At 36.7% G+C, this 23,747-nt stretch overlaps 1 protein-coding gene across 2 annotated transcripts in view; it reads right to left on the bottom strand.

Moving 5' to 3' along the window:
* Positions 1–4,733: 4,733 nt before the first annotated feature.
* The window catches only part of NGB (neuroglobin), an 80,137-nt gene continuing 61,123 nt past the window's right edge, over positions 4,734–23,747 (bottom strand). For both annotated transcript variants that reach the window (XM_053697371.1, XM_053697372.1), the window contains one exon: positions 4,734–8,664. In XM_053697371.1, coding sequence (XP_053553346.1) covers positions 8,503–8,664 — 162 coding nt within the window. In that variant the 3' untranslated portion in view covers positions 4,734–8,502. The remainder of the gene's footprint in view (positions 8,665–23,747) is intronic.

The following is a 23,747-nucleotide window of genomic DNA, read 5'->3' as shown; positions in this document are numbered from 1 at the left end:
TTACCAATTTTCATAATTTAGTTTTCAGATATGATACAAATATTTGATGTAACTCTTATGCTTTCATGTTATCTGTAATGTGAACTTGCTATCGTGTCCTCAATAAAAATATTAAAATAAAAAAAAAAAAAAAAAAAAAAAAAAGATAAACATTGATGCTGACAATAGGACACAAAGTGTAATATTTTAGACAAGGATTTTAAAATTTGAATTGATGTTTGATTCAATATAATCTTAAGATGATAGCTCAAAGGGATAGCCCACCTAACATTAAACTGTCATGAATCGGATACAGCAGAAATTAAAATCACCTCTTTACTGTCATGCTATTTTTAGTGTATTTCTTCCTTCTCTTGAATTTCTTTTTCAGTAAGAAATGTCATCTTATATGCCAGCCCATTTTATAACACCTGTGAAGGGGTAGTTTTTAAAACTAGAACAACAAATGAATTTAGGGACATGTAAATATGTTTGCAAAATATTTCTGACATAACACACACACACATATATATATAAATATATATATATATATATATATATATACACACACACACACGCAGAAAGAAGCACACTCACTAGAACGAATACCATTGTTAGCCTGTTCTATGGCAATTTACCACCAGGGTGCAGCTTCTTTTAGCCCAGCAATGCTTTTCACAGAGTAGAAATTTCCTGTAGCATATCAGTTTGATCCTGCCTATTACGGTCAGTCCAGCACCAAAATACCAGGCAATTCCTCTCTGAACAAGGAACACAGCAACCCCAGACAATAGTTTTGGCCTTCATTGGGCCTCGTCAGTGAGGTGTAGCCATATTCCTTTAAGCACACTGAGCAAGGAGTCCACGTCTGGTTTCCCCTTTTTCCCATAGGGAGACTAAATACACACAGAGAGAAGCACACTCACAGGAACGAACAACTGGCTCAATACAATTATCAGCCTGTTCTATGGCGATTTACTATCTGGGTGCAGCTTTTTTTAGCCCAGTAATGCTTTTCACAGAGTAGAACTTTCCTGTAGCATATCAGTCTGATCCCGCCTATTATGGTCAGTCCAGCACCGAAATACCAGGCAATTCATCTCTGAACAAGGAACACAGCAACCCCAGATGATCGTTTCAGCCTTCATTAGGTCTCGTCAGTGAGATGTAGCCATATTCCTCTAAGCACACTGAGCAAGGAGTCCACGTCTGGTTTCTCCTTTTTCCCATAGGGAGACTAAATACACACAGAGAGAAGCACACTCACAGGAACAAACAACCAGCTCAATACCATTGTTAGCCTGTTCTATGGAATTTTATCACCTGGGTGCAGCTTCTTTTAGCCCAGTAAGGTTTTTCACAGAGTAGAACTTTCCTGTAGCATATCAGTCTGATCCCGCCTATTATGGTCAGTCCAGCACCGAAATACCAAGCAACCCCAGGCGATCGTTTCAGCCTTCATTGGGCCTCGTAAGTGAGGTGTAGCCATATTACTCTAAGCACACTGAACAAGGAGTCCACGTCTGGTTTCCCCTTTTTCCCATAGGGAAACTAAATACACACAGAAAGAAGCACACTCACAGGAACGAACAACCGGCTCAATACCATTGTTAGCCTGTTCTATGGCGATTTACAACCAGGGTGCAGCTTCTTTTAGCCCAGTAATGCTTTTCACAGAGTAGAATTTTCCTGTAGCATATCAGTCAGATCCCGCCTATTATGGTCAGTCCAGCACCGAAATACCAGGCAATTCCTCTCTGAAAAAGGAACACAGTAACCCCAGATGATTGTTTGGGCCTACGCCAACAAGGTTCGTGCATAGGGCGTCAAATCTGTGGAAGATTGGGGGGAGGCACTTTTTGCATAATTTCAACTTGAGCAGCTCTAGGGCCTGGAGCCAGTAGCCTAGAAAAGAAACCTTCTTAAACACAAACAGTGGGCGCCGCTTCATCCTCAGGACTGAAAGTGATTGGAGCTGTGCTGCAACCTTAGGGACTTGCACTACTTACTTTTAATTAGGGCTCCCTCAGCCTCAGATAACTGCAGGGTCCGCAGGACACACAGCCTGTCATAAGTACAAGCACAGCAATGGCAATAACATTCATAGTCTGCCTGCTCTCCCCCCTGCAAAGAAAACAACATTTATGCTTACCTGATAAATTATTTTGTTTCGGAATGATGATGGTCCACAGTTCTCCATAACATATGGGAGGAGTTCAAGAACCCATATCAGAGCTGAAAATACCTCCCACCTCCCTTCCTTCTCTTAGTTTAACCTATAGCCGAGTAGAACCTAGGAAACATTAGGTAGGAAAGACAAAGCAGGGTCTGTAGAGGTGTCATTTGAAGGGTTGCCCAAAAATTTAAACGGGAGGGGCCTGTTGATCATAATCATTCCAAAAGAAAGTAATTTATCAGGAAGCATACATTTTTATTTCTTGAATGATAATGGTCCACAGTCCTCCATAACATATGGAATCAATACTCAAGCTGAAAGTCTATGTTACAGAAAGGGTGGGACAAGTTTTATGGCAGTTCTTTTTTAGCCAACACTGTGGCATGAAGGACTTTTCTCACAAAACCATAATATACTCAATTCTTATGCATCTAGAGGACACAAAGTCTGTCTGACATCATCAGTTTTGGTCTACAGCTGCCAGTACTCAAAGTGGTGGCTAATAGTTAGAGGGGGGAGGGTTAAAGAGCTTTTTGGGGGGAATCAGGGAGGTTGGGGGCTAAGGGGGGATCCTACACAGCAGAATATGATTTAAAAATAATAATAATAATAATAAAACAAAAAACTTTTATTTTAGTACTGGCAGACTTTCTGCCAGTACTTAAGATGGCGGGGACAATTGTGGGATGGGGGAGGGAAGAGAGCTGTTTGGGAGGGATCAGGCGGTGGGATGTGTCAGGTGGGAGGCTGATCTCTACACTAAAGCTAAAATGAACCCTTCAAGCTCCCTACAAGCTACCTAATTAACCCTGTCACTGCTGGGCTTAATACAAGTTTGGTGCGCAGCGTTATTTAGCGGCCTTCTAATTACCAAAAAGCAATGCCAAAGCCATATAAGTCTGCTATTTCTGAACAAAGGGGATCCCAGAGAAGCATTTACAGCCCAAAAAAAATTGTTAATATTTTCACAAACTTTGGGTTTTCTCACTGAAATTATTTACACACTTCTTGTGTAATCATGGCACGAATGGTTGTAAAAGCTTCACAAATAGCAAAGATATATGGCTTTTCAATTGCTCTTTGGTATTTAGCCGGCCGCTAATTGCAGTTGTGCACCACACTTTCGTGTAGAGATTACCCTCCCACCTGACACTTCCCACCCCCTGATCGCTCCCAAACAGCTCTATTCCCTCCCTCACCCCCCACTGGTCACCCCCATCTTAGGTACTGACAGAAAATTTAAGGTAATATCTCCCATGAATAACATCTCATTAGTAGTGCCATCCTTTTTGTTTCAACTGTGTGCTGTGTAAAGGCACTTACTTTACGCAGCACTCCTCCACTGGCTTACCAGGCATATCAATGTAGCTGCAGCAGTATCCAATAGAGAGCCCATCCAGTGTAGGTATCATGTACCGCTGAGGATTGCAGTAGGAAAAGTCCCTCAGGGAGATGCTGGGGATCAGTCCCTGCAATACCTGAGGGTAGTTATGGCTGAAGTCCCGTAAGGGAAATGCTGTGCACATACAGGGTATTTCTGTGTCCCTGGATCATTCAGCTGCTGTGAAGTCTCTCTTTTATTATCTTTGTAAATTATACTCCATAGGGACTCTGGGTCTCACATAGGTCTGAGCTCCCAATTTATAATCCATAAGCAAGTAGCTGGAACAATCTCTATTCTCAACCATCTCCTATGAGGCCAAGAACAAAACAAAGAGAGAGGTGGGAGGGATTTTAAGCTCTGATATGGGTTCTTGACATCCTCCTAATGGCTGGAAATATATCCGATATGTTATGGAGGACTGTGGACCATCATCATTTTATGAAAGAAATATCATGGAGCTGAAGACGCCTGGCGCAAGCAAGGGGAGGTATAAAACACTAACTGGGTGCAGCTTTAGCCTCAGGGCCGAGATTGATGTGACCAGAGCTGTGACTGCACCCAGGTATACAAACTGCATGCCTCCCCCTGCTTGTGCCTGTTGTCCTCAGCTCTCATTTACTTTGGAAATGGCATGAAAAAAATGTAATGTTACACACTGAGCAAAGAATATGGCAGAAAAAGGCCTAAAACCTTGGGGGGGGGAGGAAGCAGCAGAATTTTGAATGCCTAGGGCAGCACAAAACCTAAATACTTAACTTCCTTACATGATTTAGGTGTAGCAATTAAAGTAGCATATTACATCCTTTAACAAAAAAGAAGAATAGAGGGTGCAGTAGTATCAAAGTTCTCACCTTGTACAGAAAACTAAAAGCAATAGTCTACCAGTAGCACAATAAAGTGTATAGGGATGGATTTGTTACTCATTGACCAGTGTGCTACTGAATCTAACTTGCTGACATTGCAGATTATGGCTGAGATGAGGGACGTTTACAAATCTTCATGAATGAGAAGTTACACGTTTTCTCTGTTTCTAAAACTAGATATCTGTGTGCCTTTTATACAAAGAAGAAAGCGTATATACTGTTAGGCTGAGAGATGTCCTTATACCCTGTTAAATAACTGACAGATACACAAATACAGGCCGGCAGAGTGACACAGGAAATGCATTGCACCCCAAAATAAACTCACACAGAGAAAAATGATTCCAGTTTAATATCATTTATCAGTGATGACAAGAGAAATGCTCTGCAGTTTACACATTCTGAACTGTCTACAGATATGCAATGAAATGCACTGCTCTGTAAATATAAATGTATAAAGAGGTTTACTTGTGTCTTAAGCTGTGGTTGTATACTGTATGTTTACATCTTTATTAGAGGAATATATATCATGTAAACAATAACATATAGATTGCACATATATACTGTACATATAGACACATAGACACTGCTCTGAAATGTGCATGTATTTGTATACATGGATATACACTGCTTACACAGGACCATACATAAACTGAAATATGTATTATACATACACAGGTGTGAGCAAAGTTGTATGTATACAGAACAGTGTATAACTATATACATATACACATTTTTATTTACTTTATACACACATATATATATATATATATATATATATATATACACACACACACACACATATATATATATATACACACACATGCATACATACACACATATATGATTAGAAAGATACAACTCTCATACATACTTGACCATTATGCATTGCTCTGTATACAGTTATATGTTTGATATACACTTCTCTGTTTAACAGTCAGTGTCATCATTATATATACCTGCATAATAATTTATATATGTATACATAAGCATGAGGCTATATATAGTACATCTCTTTCTATATAGTTTGGTAATAAGACTATATAGACATGTAATACTCTTTAAACTAAACAGTAGAGCCTCACATATACAGCCAGATACAAGCTGGTCTGTATGCAGTTAATTATTAATCCACAGCTCTATCCATGCAAATGTACCCAGCCACATATGATATATGAATATACACCACCCTTTATAGAGTTACACAGACTAAATACAGATATAAAATCATATATACACAGTCACCTACCTCAAGATACAAACATACACACATACTGATTAACACATACATTAGTACATATTTGCTATTCACCCGTCTTTGTAACGTGAAACAGTCACATATAAATATTTTTTTATTCCCCAACATACGTTTCATCTGAAAGACTGCTATGGTGTGTACATAGTGGTAAAATTATTCTTCACTGGAACACTATAGAATCTACACAATACATCTGGTCAGACACAGGGAATAGTTTCCCAGTAGAAGATTAAGATAGGAAAGATAATACTGAGAAGGTAATAACAGGAAAACAGCCACCTTGAATTTGGGTATTTTCTTCTCACTTTTCAACAAATCTTAATATTTATTTGTATTTAAAGGGACAGTAAATACCATGTGATTACACGATATTTATATTGGCTTATATGTTATAAGTCTTAAAGGGACATTAAACACTGAATAGATTTCATGCACCTCTCTCTAATTATGGGTGCCGCCATGTTGGAACTTAGGTTACACCGCAGGTATCTGAAGGAGAGTTACTGCACATGTGCAAACACATCAGCATTAAAATGACTAGTATGAGGCGGGGAACAACCTCAATACTATCCTTATAAAATGTATTTAGTGTTCAGACGCTACAGGAAGTGGTATTCGGTAATATTACAATTTAAAATGATTTATTTAGGGGATGTTCTTGGACATGGTATTATCAACCAGTGTAATATGAGCAGCAGCATATGGGAAATATGCATCCCCAGCAGTAATATGTTTACAAGTGCTCACCTGTACATAACTTTTATCTTGGCTCACCCTGGCTAATACTCCTTAGTGAGAGAAACTCACTCCAAGGTGAAGGGAAGGACATGACTAAGGTCCTCTCCACGTTCCACTGAGCAGCTACATTTAGACACCAATCAGCAAGCACTAACCAGGTGCTGAACTAAAAATGGGCAGGCTCCTAAGTTTACATTTTTGCTTTTTGAAATAAAGATGCCAAGAGAATGAAGAAAAATTGATAATAGGAGTAAATTAAAAAGTTGCTTAAAATTGCATGCTCTATCTGAATCATAAAAGTTTAATTTTGACTAGACTATCCCTTTAAACTATTTTATGTCCTAAAAATATTCTAGATTTTAAATGTTTTGTCTTTTTTTCCCACCCAATTTGGTATTACTTAGTACCTTGTATTTGTCTCACTACTGAATATTAGATGGAGTTAGCCAGGATAACTAGAAATGGAATAAAATATACATATCCCTAGATAATTATTACTAAGATCCCTTCCCATGCTAAGAATGTAGGAAGTCAATAAGGAGGATACATTTTGCTATCAATTCAGTCTACTTCCCTTTACAGGGGATCTCTCTCACTGGGGAGTATTATATATGGATAGAAGGCAAGATATAGAATTTCCTGGGTTTAATTTCTATGTTTAACGGAAATTACGTTTATTTGCAGTTGGAATTTGCAACATATTTCTATTAGACAAAATGCTTCTAGTAAAATCTATTACAGTTTCAGTGGCACATGCGCTCTCTGACCAGGTGTTGTTTGTGAATGCTGATGCATGGGGTATGTAGAGCATATGTATATATGATGCTAATACAGTAATATCTTTAACTAGAAGCATTTTTGCTAATAAAAATATATTCAAACTTTGTGTTTCTATTAAAATTTAAACACACTCATGCACATTTCAGTTTTGAATTAATATTATAGATGTGTTAGTCAACTATATGGGGTCCATTTATTAAGCAGCAGATTCTACTTCGGAGCCCATCATTTCAGGTCCGCCTGAAATGGAAGTTAAGAAGCAAAAGTCGTAGGTGGCGGACTGAAATCATCCCGATCCAAGTGAGCAGGGGGGGGCAATTGCACAAGCATTTCACCAGAAATGCTTGTGCAATGTTAAATGCCGATCTTGTATGCTGTTGGCATTTAGTGAGGTCGAGCGGACTTGATTTGCTACAGCGAATCATGTCCGCTCTCCTCTTAATAAATCTACCGCCTAGTCTCTTTTTATGTGTATTGTGTATTTGCATCACTTCACGTAACTAGAATTTGCAGTTGTTGCACACTAATGAAAGGTCCCCTCTGTGTGGCTAAACAAATATTTGTTCTCATTTTTGTATTGGGTTTAGTTTAAATATACATGGTGTGTTTTAAGTATGTGTACAACAAGAAGTGTATCTACAGATAGTGCTATATGCAGTGCAAACCCTCACATTTTTCTTTCATGATTCAGATACAGCATACAATTAAACAAGAGGCATACATGGAAACTGCCAATCAGAAGCTTTCTCTCAATAGTGCATTGCAGCCCAGAGCCTTCTCAAGTATGTTTTTCAACAAAGGATAACAAAAGAACAAATCAAATTAGATAATAGTTGTAAATTGGAAAGTTGTTTAAAATCACATACTCTGCCTGAATCAGGAAAGTCTAACTTTTTTTTTTGTTCCTTTAACAATTTGATGATCTGATTTAATTGGTGTATAAGTTTAAAAGTGTGATTTGAACCATATTTTCAACTCATAAAATAAAAGTGTGTATTTATTATTAACATGTGAACTTAGTGTGGAAAACGCTGTACACCTAGTGATAAATGGGTTATCATGGCCTTTTCAAATGGTTTTGAATGACTTTGAAAAGCCATGCATTGCACTTCACATGAGACTTATGATGGACTGGAATGAGGGTCAGTGAATGTGCAGGGCAGCATGTGTTCCGTAGCTTGTATATATACAGAGCAATGGATGTGTATGTGAAAGGTAGATTGGTGTGTGTGCATGGATCTCTGAGACACTGCTCCTCCTCAAAGTGAAGTCATTTGGTTCTGTGTGCTGTATTCTGGGCTCTGGAACTGTATCCATCTTTCTTCTGTCAGGTGTCTCCTTCTGTAGGTCCAGATTCTCCTCGCTGCCAGCCACGACTCATCGTTTTAACCACGCGTGCATACAGTTGGGTCCACGCTGCTTTTGTTTCAGGAATAAAAGCGTCTCCGAGACCAGTCTGCAGAGCGAAAAGCAGAGATTCTCCCACCGTCTACAAAAGAAACAGGATATTAGAACCATAACTCACGGACGTCTGTTATTTTCTTCCTTCTGTGTCTCTGTCACTCCTGTAATTCAAATCTAGCAGTGTCCTGAACATTACTGCAGTGATCATAACATGATCACATTTGAAATCTCTTTTCATAAGCAGCGTCTTAAAGGTTTAACTAAGACTTCATTTTAAGAAAGCAAAATTCAACTATTTAAAGTGAAGGTAAAATTTGATGAACCAGAGCCCTGTTTTTATAAATACTATTAAAAACAGGGGCACTTTCATTCATCAAAGTTTACATTTCACCGTTTTTTAAAATACTTACCTTTTATTCTGGAAGCTGTTCCAGTGCTTCCCCCGCCTGAAGCGAGTCTCTTCTTACGTCACCAATGAAGAATCCAGCTTCCTCCAATCACGGCGTGGCCTCGGGCAATGTTTGCTCTGGGGGGGGGGGGAAGCCATAAATGGAGGAAACTGGATTCATCATTGGTGACGTAAGAAGAGACGGAAGGGGGAAATTAAGTATTAAGCTCTTTTGAACAGAATAGATGCAGGAGAAGCCGTGTGAACGCCTGCATCTATTCTGTTCAAAAGAGCTTAATACTTAATTTTGTTGGCCTTAATTGGCACATAGTCTCTACTTTTGGGTCTTAATTTAAAAAGCTAACTATTTACCGATATACTCAATAGTATATGAGGAATTCCTAACAAGGATATAAGTAAGTAGGTTTACGTTGCTTGCTAGCACTATGTGAGGAAAATACTGCTATTTTCTCCATACCTAGTCATTCTCATTTTGGGTTAGAGGTAGATACCCATTTGTGAGACTTTAAATATATCGCAAACGCTCTTTTTCTTATAGATAGTAGCCATAGATAAGGGTATATATTTCTATACCTCATGTTACAGGAGAAGCCTGCGTGAGACATACCTTTGTGTTTTTCTTGTTAACACACATTTTATATACTTAATACTTTATTTTTCATGTAATATTTATGGATGATTTTGTTATCATTCAATTTTATATACACAGTAGATATTTGGGGTCTGGTTAATAGTCAGGTTAATTGTGTACCTCTCTAAAGAAAGAGGTAGACCTTGGATACATTTGTAATGGGGCACGGTGATATTTTGTAGCCATACTTTTCTATTCAGGAACCTTGCAATTAATCGTCATACCTAGGATTTTCTGCAAACTATTTGATATTACATTTACAGACCAATAAACCCCTCTACCATCACTATCAACTAGTGGTCTCAGTGAAGTAAACTCACACTGATACATATAAAGGATACAAACACCAAATCTATTCAATCCTCTGTGTTGTACATATTTTTGTCATATTTTTATTAATATTTTTTTAATATATACCAATAAAAGTTATATCTTATTAGTTCCATCAGTCCTCCCTATCCATCACCATATAGACAATTAAGTCTCTTGACTCAAGTGTGCCATATATATACCTCCTTTCCTTTCTCCTTATTTTTTTTGGATACATATTTATCAGGTATTTAGGCACTGACTATGCAGGGATACGTAGGTCTACCATCCTAGGACATTTAAGAGACCTAATACTCTCCCCCTTACCTCTAATTTTAGAGGCTTCTTATTAACACAAACTAGAACATGCCAGATCATACCATTAACTGGGTTATGTCTAGAGGGTATCAGGAAAAAAAATGGATAATATTAAGGTAAATAAAACTCCAGGCCCAGATGGAATACACTCAAGGGTGTTAAGGGAATTTAGCACTGTTATAGACAAACCTCTACTCTACTTAATTTTTCAAGACTCATTATCCTCAGGCATAGTACCCCAGGATTGGCATAAAGCTGATGTGGTGCTACTCTTCAAAAAGGGAAGCAGGGATGATCCAGGAAGCTATAGACCAGTTAGTCTGACATAAATAGTGGGGAAGATATTTGAATGGATTATAAGGGATTATACTGATGAGCATATTCGTGTAAAGAAGACTATATGAGTTCAAATCAGCATGGTTTTATGAGAAATAGATCATGTCAAACTAATCTAATTAGATTCTATGAGAAATAAGTATCATTATAGATAAAGGGGAATCAGTTGTGAAATACTTTGCAAAGATTTTGCAAAGGCGTTTGATACAGTGCCACATGAGAGATTAATGCACAAAATTAAGGGACTAAAAATAGCTAAAAATGTTAGCTCATGGATAAATAACTGGATAAAAGATAGGGAGCAACGAGTAGTAGTAAATGCTCAGATTGGACAAAGGTTATCAGTGGAGTCCCCCAGGGATCAGTACTGGGCCCTGTTCTTTTTAATATTTTTATTAATGACTTGGAGCAAGGATTAAATAGCGACAGCTCTATTTTTGCAGATGATACTAAGTTAAGTAAGGTCATTAGGTCAGAGCAGGATGAACTTTTGTTACAAAGGGATCTACAAAAATTAGAAGTATGGGCAAGTAAATGGAAAATGAGATTTAATACGGAAATGCAAGGTTCTACATTTTGGAAGTAAAAATAAGCAGGCAATGTATTTTTTAAATGGGACAAGACTTAGCCAAACAGAGGAGGAAAGGGATTTGGGAGTAGTAATAGATAACAAGCTAAAAATGGGTGCACAATGCAGGGCAGCGGCTTCAAAGGCTAATAAGATACTAGCATGTATTAAAAGAGGCATTGATTCAAGGGAGGAAAGCATAATTCTGTCACTATATAAAGCCCTGCTAAGACCTGTATGTATGTATGTTGTACTTGTAAAGCACGGCTAATCACCCGTAAGGGTCTCAAGGCGCTGCTCATTTTATTGACCTTGGAAGGATGAAAGGCTGAGTTGGCCTCACCGGGGATCAAACCTGCAACCCTTGGGTTACTACAGAGCTCAGCCACAGTGCCTTAGCATGCTGAGCTATATGACCTCACCTTGAGTATGGAGTTCAGTTCTGGGGACCGATCGCAAAAAAAAAGATATTGCAGAACTAGAAAAAGTTCAGAGAAGGGCCACAAAGCTAATAAGGGGAATGGAGAATTTAAGCTATGAGGAGAGGCTAACCAAACTGGGTCTGTTTTCTCTAGAAAAAGGCGCTTGAGAGGTGACATGATTACTTTATATAAATATATTCAAGGCCCATATACAGAGATGGCAGAAGGTCTGTTTATTCTAAGAACATTTTTGTGATAAGAGGACACAATTTAAATTTGGAGGAAAGGAGATTTAATCTCTTACAATGGAAACGTTTTTTCACTGTAAGAGCAATAAAATTGTGGAACTTATTACCAAAGAAGGTAGTGAATGCCAATACCCTAGATACATTTAAAACATTTTGGATACATTTCTGGCTAGAAACAAAATTCATGGATATTATTGCTAGTATTAAATGGGTCACCTTTTAGTGGGATTAAGTTAAGCTCAACTGGAGCTTTTTATAAGTATATTAGATTTGTAAAGGTTGAACTCGATGGACTTCAGTCTTTTTTCAACCTCATCTACTATGTTACTATGATCAAGAAACAATAAATATGACTTATATCATAGAAACAGCCTCCCTCTGCTCGAGTTAGAGGTCTTTACTTTCTTTCCATCCCTTTACAACCCATCTGAATTAGTTATTCACATTGATATCCAGTTCTATCTGCTGTTCACCTATCATCTGCACTCTATGCTCAGTTCTGATGTTTACATTTTGCTACAGTATTCCTTCATAACCATCTTATACCATTTAACAATAAAACACAAAGCACACACATCATGTCTTTAATTAAACAGTAGTGCATAACACTAAATCCGTGTGGATATATAGCTCCCCCACCCTCTGGATTACTGCATTAATACTGTACTCTGTATAAGAAATGGAACTGCCATTATCTACTACAACCTTATTAAAAGCAGCAGACATAGGGTGCATCAAAGAAACATGGTTTGATGAAAATGCAAGGCCAATTTAAAGGGACACTAAAGTCAAAATTACACTTCATGATTCAGATAGAGCAGCAATTTTAAGAAACTTTTCAATTTACTTCCATTATCAAATTGTGGCTAGTCATGTGCAGAAGTTCACAGTGTATATGTATACTAGTCTGTAATTGGCTGATAGGTATCACATGAGACAGGGGGTCGGGAAATGGGGGAAATAATAAATTTGTCCGAAAAAAATCGACTGCTTATTTGAGATTAACGATGTTATTGTGTTGTCTTTTTACTATGTACTTATTAATTATGCAATTCTACTGTATTTAATGGTCATTTAAGAAGCAAATGATCAGTACTAAATGATTTCTTAATGGCAAAAGAGATAGGCGAGTGCTCAATACTAATCCTCCTTGACCTCTCTGTAGCATTTGACTTTGTAGAACATGACATTTTACTGAACTGCAGGTGGGCTGGGCTCAAGATGGTTCAAATAATTTATGTGTGACAGAACCCATAGAGTTTCATTCCGAGTGTGCACCTCTGCACCTGTCCCCTTTGTGTGTGGGTGCGCCATCTTATCTCCCATGGTTTTTGCAGTGTATATGGTTTCAATGGGACATATCATAAGGCAACATAGCCTAAGCTATCACACACAAATATACACCTCCTTCAATCCAAACTCAAATGTTCCAATAGAAACAGTCAATGTCTTGCTGATCTCCTAGGATGGATGGATGCCAGTTGGTTGAAACTAAACCCAGGAAAAAAAAGAAGTAACAGCTAGAGATAACATGATTACATCTAAGCTTCAACAAGATCAACAAATTGTTCTAGAATGTGGAAAACCAAAACTACAAACCTGAGAACTAGTAATAGATCTTGGTGTTATGCTTGATAGTGAACCTTCCCTAATATCAGCCACAGTACAAGCCTCATTCTTTCATTTAAAGAACATAGCCGGTGCCGGGATCTAGCAACAGATTCCTGCAGTGGAGCTTACCAAAATTAGTCATGCTTTGGTGACATCACATTTGGCCTATTGCAATCCATCAGCGTCAGTTAGTACAAAGCCCTGTAGTAAGGCTGCCAACTGGACAGTCAACCTTTTTTTCATGTGACACCCATGCGCCAATTCCTGCACTGGTTGAAAATAAAATGGTAGGTACTATTTAGGCCTGCTGTTCTACAATGCTTTGTAATGCCTATATCCCAACTCTGTGATCAGTATGAGCTCTGAAGCTAAACGTGTCACTAATTCACCAAATATTTGGATTGTGAACTTTTAGCCATGTTGCCCCATCTCTGTGAAACTCTCTTCCCAGCACAGGAAAAGAATCCACTTCTCTGGACATTTTTAAACAAAGACTCAGGACCTACCTGTGCACACAAGCCTTTCAGGAATAAAGTCTGTAACTTCTGTAAATGTACCGTGTGTAAAGAGTTCAATCAGGAGAAAAAAACGCTATATAAGTAGTTATTATTATTATCACTGTGTAAGATGTAGGAAGTTTAAGGTTCTAAATTCCATGGAATTCACTCCAGCCTCTAAGCAAGCAGTAAAGAAAACGACCTTTTTTCAGATTTAAATGACACAAAAAAAAAAACAATTAAAATAATAAATGTGCATAGCAAAGTTTCTTTTTCACCATGAAAACTCATATAGGGGCTATTTAGTTTGCTCCATTTGGGCTACATTACAAGTGGAGGGCTATTTTGCTCTTCTGTATTAACTTTGCTAGACAGAGGTTTTTTGTATGCGTTGCGTTGTGCTTTTATTACATGTTGAATGTAAAACGTTAGTGTGCGACATTAACATTATCAAATATATATAAAAATATATACATTTAATAGTAAAAAGTACATTATTTTCTATGTGAAGAACATAGGAACATACGCTTAGCTGGTAAGCGCACATGAATAATTGCTAACTGCAATGCACGTCATTGAAATATTAAATACAGTATAAAATATTTTTAAAATATTATTAAAAACTATTAAAAATTATACATACTGTAAAATATTCTTAATAATCCATAGAATATATGTATTTTTACCCTTTATTCATATGCGCTAACCTGACCGTGTTAGTCCTAAATTGTGAACCCCGATACGTCACGCGTTACGCATATTTTACATTCCTATGTTCTTCACATTGAAAATAATGTACTTTTTATGATTAAGTAAATATTTCTATATATATCTGATAATGTTAATGTAAAATACATTTCAGTAAATTATGCTGTATGTAAAGAACATAGGAAAAGTGAAATATGTACAGTACATATATAGTAAAACACATAAATACATATGTACACACATCTATACATATATATATCTATAAATAAACATGTCTATGTATGCATATATATGTTAAAGACCTTTAAAGCCCTTTTTTTAAAGACCTTATACCCATATATCTTTGAACACTTATAACGTTTTAAATATTTTTTAACAAACAGTGTTTATATGAGTGTAACTTTTACATGTATTTATGTTGTCTTTAATGGGGAAAAATAATTCTTCCCCTACCCTTTACAAGAGTTCTCATCTAACCCGGTGAGTGTAAATAACGATTGTGTGCGAACGAACACGTTTACTTTCAACTTGTAATACGCGTATTATTTCCGCCTCATGAAAAGCCGAGAAACACCCAATATCGCTTGCGCTCTACAGTTAGCGCGTCACTCGTAATCTAGCCTTTTATAGGTATACATATATCCAGACCGCTGTTCATGAATTAAACAGGTTCTATACTTTGAGCTAAATTACAAGTGACGCGGTATTTTTTTTCAAGATCACGAAAACTCAGCTAGAGTTAAGCTTTTTGTGCTAGTCGGGTTACGTTCGTATTACAAGTTTAAAAAAAAAATATTTTGCGCAAGCGGTAACTCGAATAGCGCAAAAATCCTAAGTTTTCTCGTGCAAGTATTCCACCATAAAAATCAATGGAGAACAAGCAGTACAAAAAAAAACACCCGAGATCACGCAAACATGGTTGCATTTTTGCATTCCCCATAGAAGTAATCTTTTCATCTACTTAATGGCAAAGGGCTCTAATGCACTTATATATAAGCCTATATGTGTACATAAATATTTATGTGTTTATATGTCTGTCAATACATATATATACACACATATAAATACATAAATAGATATGTACACATATATGGATATATATATATATATACACATACAAATACATCTTTAGCAATGTATGTGTATGTGTCTCTATGTTACTTTGCTCGTTTTTTTGTTTTTCTAACACCTGAGATCTCATATCTTTGAGTCCTTTTCTGTCTAATATTTTTTTAAATAATTTTTAATAGACAGTGTTAATGTGAGTGTAACTGTACTTTGTAATGTCATTTTGAAGTGTTCTGTGCAACTTTTTTGTTTCGGAAAACAGTTAACCACAGCTCTGAGATCACGGTAAGGATTAAATCTTAAATGGAGATTGCGCTAGCGTAATCGTGATTTCGCTCAACTTGTAATATTATGCGATATCGCTTTGCGCAATACAGTTTGCGTCTCACTTGTAATCTAGCCCTTTATGTTTATAATGTATCTTTTGCATCTTAAAGTGACAGTAAAGTCAAGATTAAACTTTCATGATTCAGACAGAGCTTGCAATTTACTGCTGTTATCAAATTTCCTTTGTATTCTTGGTATTCTTTGTTTAAAAAGCAGCAATGCACTACTGGGAGCTAGCTGCTAACTGGTGGCTGAACATATATGCCTCTTGTCATTGGCTCACCCAATGTGTTCAGCTAGCTCCCAGTAATGCATTGCTGCTCCTTCAACAAAGGATACCAAGAGAATGAAGCAAATATGATAATAAAAATAAATTGTAAAGTTGTTTAAAATAGTATGCTCTCTCTGAATGTCCCTTTAATATAGATGGCTAAATTATGCCTTATCTACATAAGAAAATTCCTGGTGTTTTTTTAAATCAATTGCCTTTAAGTTATCTAAATCATAGCTTTGTATATCTTAGTAATATTTCATTAGTAGAATAAAAACCTGCTATGTGACTAAATTAAAAAGATACAGTATTTCATCTAGTTAAATTAATTTCTTCCTACAAAAAATTATATTAATCCATAAATTTCATATGTTCCTATTAGATTAGTGCTGTAAAGTAATATAGAAGAATACAATAATATAATCAGAAAAAAACAGCAAATGCGTTTACAATAAATTTGCTGCTAATGGATAATTTAATCTTGGTATTTGATGTTTAGCATTGGGATTATATTTTCTTTGCTACATACTAATTTGTTTTATTAGTAATGTTATTAGTCTATAGATATGTTGCTGTTTCGTGACTTATAGTGCATAATTGCTTTTGTAGGGGTATATGACAATGACACACATCTCAGAAGAAAACATGGAAGTATAAGAATATACTGTATTATTGTTAAATACAGCATTATAAATAAGACAGTACATTTATTTAAATTGTATGAGAGAGAAGAAAGAGGGAACACTGTTATATTCCACAACCATTGGCTGCATGTTCTAGTGATCTATTTATAACTGTCCCTAATTGGCCACAGCAGAGAAGGTAACCTAAGTTACAACATGGCAGCTCCCATTGTTTTATAGACACTAAATATTGTCAAAATAAATATAAAGTTTTAAATAGCTAATGAAACTTTAAAAAATACATCTACATGTTATTCTTAGACTAATATTTCCTCTGAATGCATCATTCAACTATGTGTTTAGCCTTTGCAAATGTCTGTGGCTGCAGTCCAAACGGACTATAGGAAACTCATACTTCCTTACCACCACCGACCTCTCGCAAAAAGAATGATGGATCATTTGGGGGAAGTTTTTACTGCTGCAACTGAACTAGGATGCTCTGAAGAACCTGGACCACGATGTTAGCTGTAACAGGAAGCCATCTACACTGTTTACCAGGATATTGTACAGATCTCATTTGCCAGTGGAGCAATAATAAATTTGGTAAAGACTCTTGGAAAAGTGGTCATGAACTGGATAAAATGTGCTCTCCTCTGAATATTGAAGAGATTGGAGAAGTAGAATACAATGAAGAAAAACCCAAACAGGTATTCTATTCATCAAATCTTAAAGAAAAAAGAGGCCTGATGAAGACAATCATGCATCCCTGTTTGCACCTTTATTTAATTAAACGTCATTTATCCTTTAAAGAAAACTTACCAGCCCCCACATACCTCCTACAAAGTCAAAATGCTTGCACTATAAGGCAACATCTTTAGACTTTCCCTTAACATATTGAGGAAGAAAATAGATTTTGCCCCTGTTAATCTGTTATAATATAGGATACTGGTTAAAACCAAATAACACTAATATGTAATATATGAGAGGAAATTTGTGAAGCCACTGTCCATTTTACAACGTTGAACATAATAGGTTGTAGATTTGGCCTTAAACATAATATCCAAGAAAGTGAATAAATAAATAAATAAATAAGGAAGCTAGCTCAAAAAAATGCAACATTGTTAAGAATTTTCACATGAGCAGCCTTTTAGACTAACTTCTTGGCTGTATTTAGCTACATTACTCAAACAAACAGCACAGAAACCTACAATGTTTGCTCTTAAAACAGAACTAACTAACTGATAACCCTTTATTTAAGCAAAGTAACTCTAGAGAATCAGTCTATCAATCCATAAAATACTTAAAGGGACAGTATACACTCATTTTCATATAAATGTAATAGACACTACTATAAAGAATAAGATGCACAGATACTGATATAAAAATCCAGTATAAAACTGTTTAAAAACTTACTTAGAAGCTGTCAGTTTAGCTCAGTTGAAAAAGGTAGCTGGAAAGCCCACTGCAAGTGGCAAATAAGACATTCTCCCCTCCCCCTTCTTTTGCATATGAAAAGACCTTTTACACAAACAGAAGCAAGTTGGAGAAGGTAGCTGACGGTATTCACATAAAACTTTGGGGCTTGGTTAGGAGTCTGAAAATCAGAGCAATGTTATTTAAAAATAAGCAAAACTATACATTTATTTAAAAAAAAACTTTATGGGCTATATAAATAGATCATCTACAAAACATTTATGCAAAGAAAAAATGAGCGTATAATGTCCCTTTAAAGGGTGACCCATCCTCTGAATGCTCTTCCTTTTAACATCTGTAGTTTCTAAATATAAGCAAAAAGAGGCTGCCTCTTGGGTGGTAATTAGCCAAAGAACAAACTATTATGTTATTGTTAATTCCCAGGTTGAGCGCTTCTCTCTTTTTATTTATGCAAATTATGACCCTGACAGAAGTCTCCCTAAGGGTGATGCGGGACGTGGACCCGTTGCTCAGTGTGCCTAGAGGGATATGGCTGCACCTCACTGACGAGACCCACAATAGGCTGAAACATATGTCTGGGGTTTTGCCCTTTCATTTAGAGAAGAATTGCCTGTTATTTCGGGGCTGGACTGCACTGTTAAGTCAGGATCAGACTGATATACTACAGGAAAGTTCTTCTCTGTGAAAGGCACATGTTGAGTAAAAAGAAGATGCTTCTTGGGTGGTAACTAGCCATAGAACAAGCTAATATGCTATTGTTCATTCCCAAGTTGAGCGCTTTACTCTTTTTATTTATATAATACCTTACACAAACAATTAGCTGGCCAAGAGGACATTACACCCAACAAAACAAGACTATACTTTTTATTCTTACCCTCATAAAATATACTCGAGGATTTAATACATTTTCACAGATGTTACTAGTATTTATTTTGCTCGGCCAAAATAACATGGTCAGATCATGCCATAGTAGATTGCTCCTTTATATGGCTGATTAGATATTACATATGGAAATTAGATAATAGCTTATTATCAGATCCAATACTGCAACAAAAACTTTTTCAACATAAACCACTGGGTAAATATATCTCCCCAAAATACTGTGTGGAGAAAGTATGGCCTATAAATCATCACTTAACAAACTTCAAAGGAAAAAATGACTAACCTTATAAAAGAAATTGAAAAGCTAGAAACACAGTCTAAGCCAGCAGATGATGGTCTTCTCGAAACCCTAAATTAAAAGCACTCTACTTTAGCCTCTATACTAAATAAAGACTACAAACGATTATCATTATTTCTTAAAGAACAATCCTATGAAGGAAATAACAAACCAGGGTGCTGAAACATTTTAAAATATTTTAGAGCTCTGTATAATTTACCAGCTTTCACTCCAACTACTAATCTCCTTGCCAAGAACCATATTGAGAACAATAATAATTACCTATATAACCTAAATCTACCAAAGCTAACACTGTCCCAAAAAGAAAGACTAGGGCCTCAATGATCGAAAGTGCTGCGAGGCGGCGATATATTCAAAAGGGATCCGACGCTATATCGAGAATGCCGTCAAAATATTAAAAAGTGCAGACTTTTGGATTCCTATATTGGCGGTTTTTGTTCCCACCGCACCTCTGAAGCACCGCACCACTGGTAATGTAATTTAGTTTACAGCCTGCACCTTGTTTTGTCAAGTGTTTTTCCTCAAGCCTATGCATATCTCACACTGAGCGGACCCTCCGTCTTCCTGTCGCGGCGAACGCTGATGACGTCACACGCCGGAACTTTCTCTCATCGCCTGCACGGACCGGACTATACCGCAGATCAGCTGTCACACTCCGGACATCACTGGGACTCAGTACCGGCTACCCTGACACAGTGACTCTTCCTCCTAAGCCCGTGGACATAAGGACCAGGTAAAAGAGTTTACTTGCCTATTTGTAACGAATTGAACTGTATTGTATCATAACAGAGACACTCTGTAGATATTACACCGTCAACCTTCGTCTACTTTTGCATGCAACTACACTCTAATAGGCATACAAGCATTGTTAAATCTTGTGACAACTGGGAAATTAAGAATATACATATTCAAACCAATATCTGTCAATACTTTTATTTATAGTATTACTTACATTAAAAGAGGCTAAAAATTAAACAGGCTACTTAACTGGTCAAAACAATAAATGTTGGCCATTTTTATTACTAGTGGTGCTTCTATAACTTTATAGAAGGGTGCATAGCATATTCTTTTGCTAAAAATCCATTGATTATAATATATATAATACAAACAACAATCTCTTTAGGTGTTTTATAAGTCTTTACACCTAGATAAAAAATGCAGGACAAACCATCTTGCTCTACAGGCTCTTTTTTCGATTTGGAAAATAGAAAAGACTACTTCAACACTGTTTTCAAAAAACAAAATGAGGGAATGGAAACCACTTCAGATATCAAATCTCAGTTCACCATCCATGAAAAATTACTGACCACAGATTTAAGACTCATGTGGGATATAGTTACCTTTGACCACTATCTAGAATCTAATAGAATTCCCAGAGGCCTGCGTTTAAGAAAATTTCCAACCTACCAGCTGGAAGATCAGGACCTCATAGATGAGTGGACTGATACCCTCACTCTTTGTTCCAACACTCTCATAAAAATTCTTATCAAAGATAAGCAGAGAAGAAGGAAGAAACTAAAAGAAACTATCCTAATTGATAAGGTTTCATTAAAAAATCATAAAAACAATGAAGCCTACAATAATCTAAAGGTTCAAATGAAGGAACACATACAAAAATTAGATGCTGAACTGGCTGAATTCAAGAGGAACAAGTTTGATAGAGACCGTAAGGACTATGAAAATAATAGAGTGTATTTTTGGCCTCAATATGGCAATAGAAGATACAGGCGCCACACAGGACAGAAGAAAGAAGTCAAAGATAAAGACAACCCAAGGTCTATACTGAAAAATAAAAATAAGAATAAAGCAAAGAAGGTGTCCTTTTCTTCTACTGAACAAGAATCTTCTGATCCGGAATCTAATTCCATCCATTCCTCTGCACCTGAAAGCGGCTCTACTTCAGCCTCCTCTATGGAAGACTCAGATGAGGAAATACCAACAAAAATATCATCAACTACTACTAAAAAGAGTGGCCCTTTAGGCGTAGGACAAGACGATCCAAAAGGCGGAACAATAGGCAAAAAATACACACGCAAGAACAAGAAATAAAAGACAACAATTTAAATATTGTAAATCTCTCAGATTACAACCTAACTGATGAGGAAATTTCACTATTGCAAAGAGGATTAGGTTTTGCTCCGTCCAACAAGTTCTCAGTCTTTGATACCATCTTGGATGTAAACAAATTTGTCCGCAAACTAACTCTTAAAAAATTCTTTTCAGACACATCTCCAGAGGACAATTGTCAAACCAACATCAATCAAAATAATGACCTCCCTTCTGGTCAATGTCATCAACTGAAAGACTTTAAGGACTGCTGTACTTTGGAGGTTATGAGAGATCTATCTTGCAGTGGGGATCAATTCAATGGTCTCGGAACGCACTCCATAACTCCTCCTATAATAAAAAACAGGGATTTTTATCCCATACAAGTCAGAGGGCCTTACATCAATGCCTTTCAACAAAGTGTTGAAAGAGATTTGCTAGAATTGGCTAATAAAATAAATGATAAAAAACATCATCATACTAATCTAACACATAAAGAATCTATTGCCCTAAAAAAATTACAACTTAACAAAAACTTGGTCTTGAGAAATGCTGACAAGGGCGGCGCGATTGTTCTTATGAATAATCTAAAGGTTCAAATGAAGGAACACATACAAAAATTAGATGCTGAACTGGCTGAATTCAAGAGGAACAAGTTTGATAGAGACCGTAAGGACTATGAAAATAATAGAGTGTATTTTTGGCCTCAATATGGCAATAGAAGATACAGGCGCCACACAGGACAGAAGAAAGAAGTCAAAGATAAAGACAACCCAAGGTCTATACTGAAAAATAAAAATAAGAATAAAGCAAAGAAGGTGTCCTTTTCTTCTACTGAACAAGAATCTTCTGATCCGGAATCTAATTCCATCCATTCCTCGGCACCTGAAAGCGGCTCTACTTCAGCCTCCTCTATGGAAGACTCAGATGAGGAAATACCAACGAAAATATCATCAACTACTACTAAAAAGAGTGGCCCTTTAGGCGTAGGACAAGACGATCCAAAAGGCGGAACAATAGGCAAAAAATACACACGCAAGAACAAGAAATAAAAGACAACAATTTAAATATTGTAAATCTCTCAGATTACAACCTAACTGATGAGGAAATTTCACTATTGCAAAGAGGATTAGGTTTTGCTCCGTCCAACAAGTTCTCAGTCTTTGATACCATCTTGGATGTAAACAAATTTGTCCGCAAACTAACTCTTAAAAAATTCTTTTCAGACACATCTCCAGAGGACAATTGTCAAACCAACATCAATCAAAATAATGACCTCCCTTCTGGTCAATGTCATCAACTGAAAGACTTTAAGGACTGCTGTACTTTGGAGGTTATGAGAGATCTATCTTGCAGTGGGGATCAATTCAATGGTCTCGGAACGCACTCCATAACTCCTCCTATAATAAAAAACAGGGATTTTTATCCCATACAAGTCAGAGGGCCTTACATCAATGCCTTTCAACAAAGTGTTGAAAGAGATTTGCTAGAATTGGCTAATAAAATAAATGATAAAAAACATCATCATACTAATCTAACACATAAAGAATCTATTGCCCTAAAAAAATTACAACTTAACAAAAACTTGGTCTTGAGAAATGCTGACAAGGGCGGCGCGATTGTTCTTATGAACAAGAAGGCTTACCTATCAGAAGCAAATAGGCAACTTGCAAACACATCTATTTATCGCAAATTGCCTTCAGATCCAACTAATATTTTTAAGAGTAAACTTGGGGACCTGTTGGAGGATGGTTTGGCCTTGGGAATACTTCAAAGAAAAGATATTGAACTTTTAATACCAAAGTCCCCGGTCATACCAATCTTCCATCATGTCCCCAAAATACACAAGGACATCTCTTCTCCTCCTGGTAGGCCTATAGTCTCAGGCATAGGCTCCCTTTTGGAGCCTATGTCTGAGTGGTTAGATTGTATTCTCCAGCCACTAGTAGTGAATTTACACAGCTACCTCAGGGACTCCAGCAACTTATTGGATAACTTAAAAAGTATAAAATGGAAGAAAGATTACAATTGGGTGATAATAGACATTGAGTCTCTATACTCTTGTATCCCCCATGATCAGGGAGTCAGAGCCATAAAATGGTTCATGGATAGGGACACCGCTTATAAACAGGAAGAGAAAATCTTCATTTGTGATTGTTTGG

Source organism: Bombina bombina, chromosome 1 (genome assembly GCF_027579735.1).
Source record: "Bombina bombina isolate aBomBom1 chromosome 1, aBomBom1.pri, whole genome shotgun sequence".
NCBI lineage: Eukaryota > Metazoa > Chordata > Amphibia > Anura > Bombinatoridae > Bombina > Bombina bombina.
The sequence above is the reverse complement of the archived record's forward strand: the minus strand, read 5'-3'. Positions and strand labels throughout refer to the sequence as shown.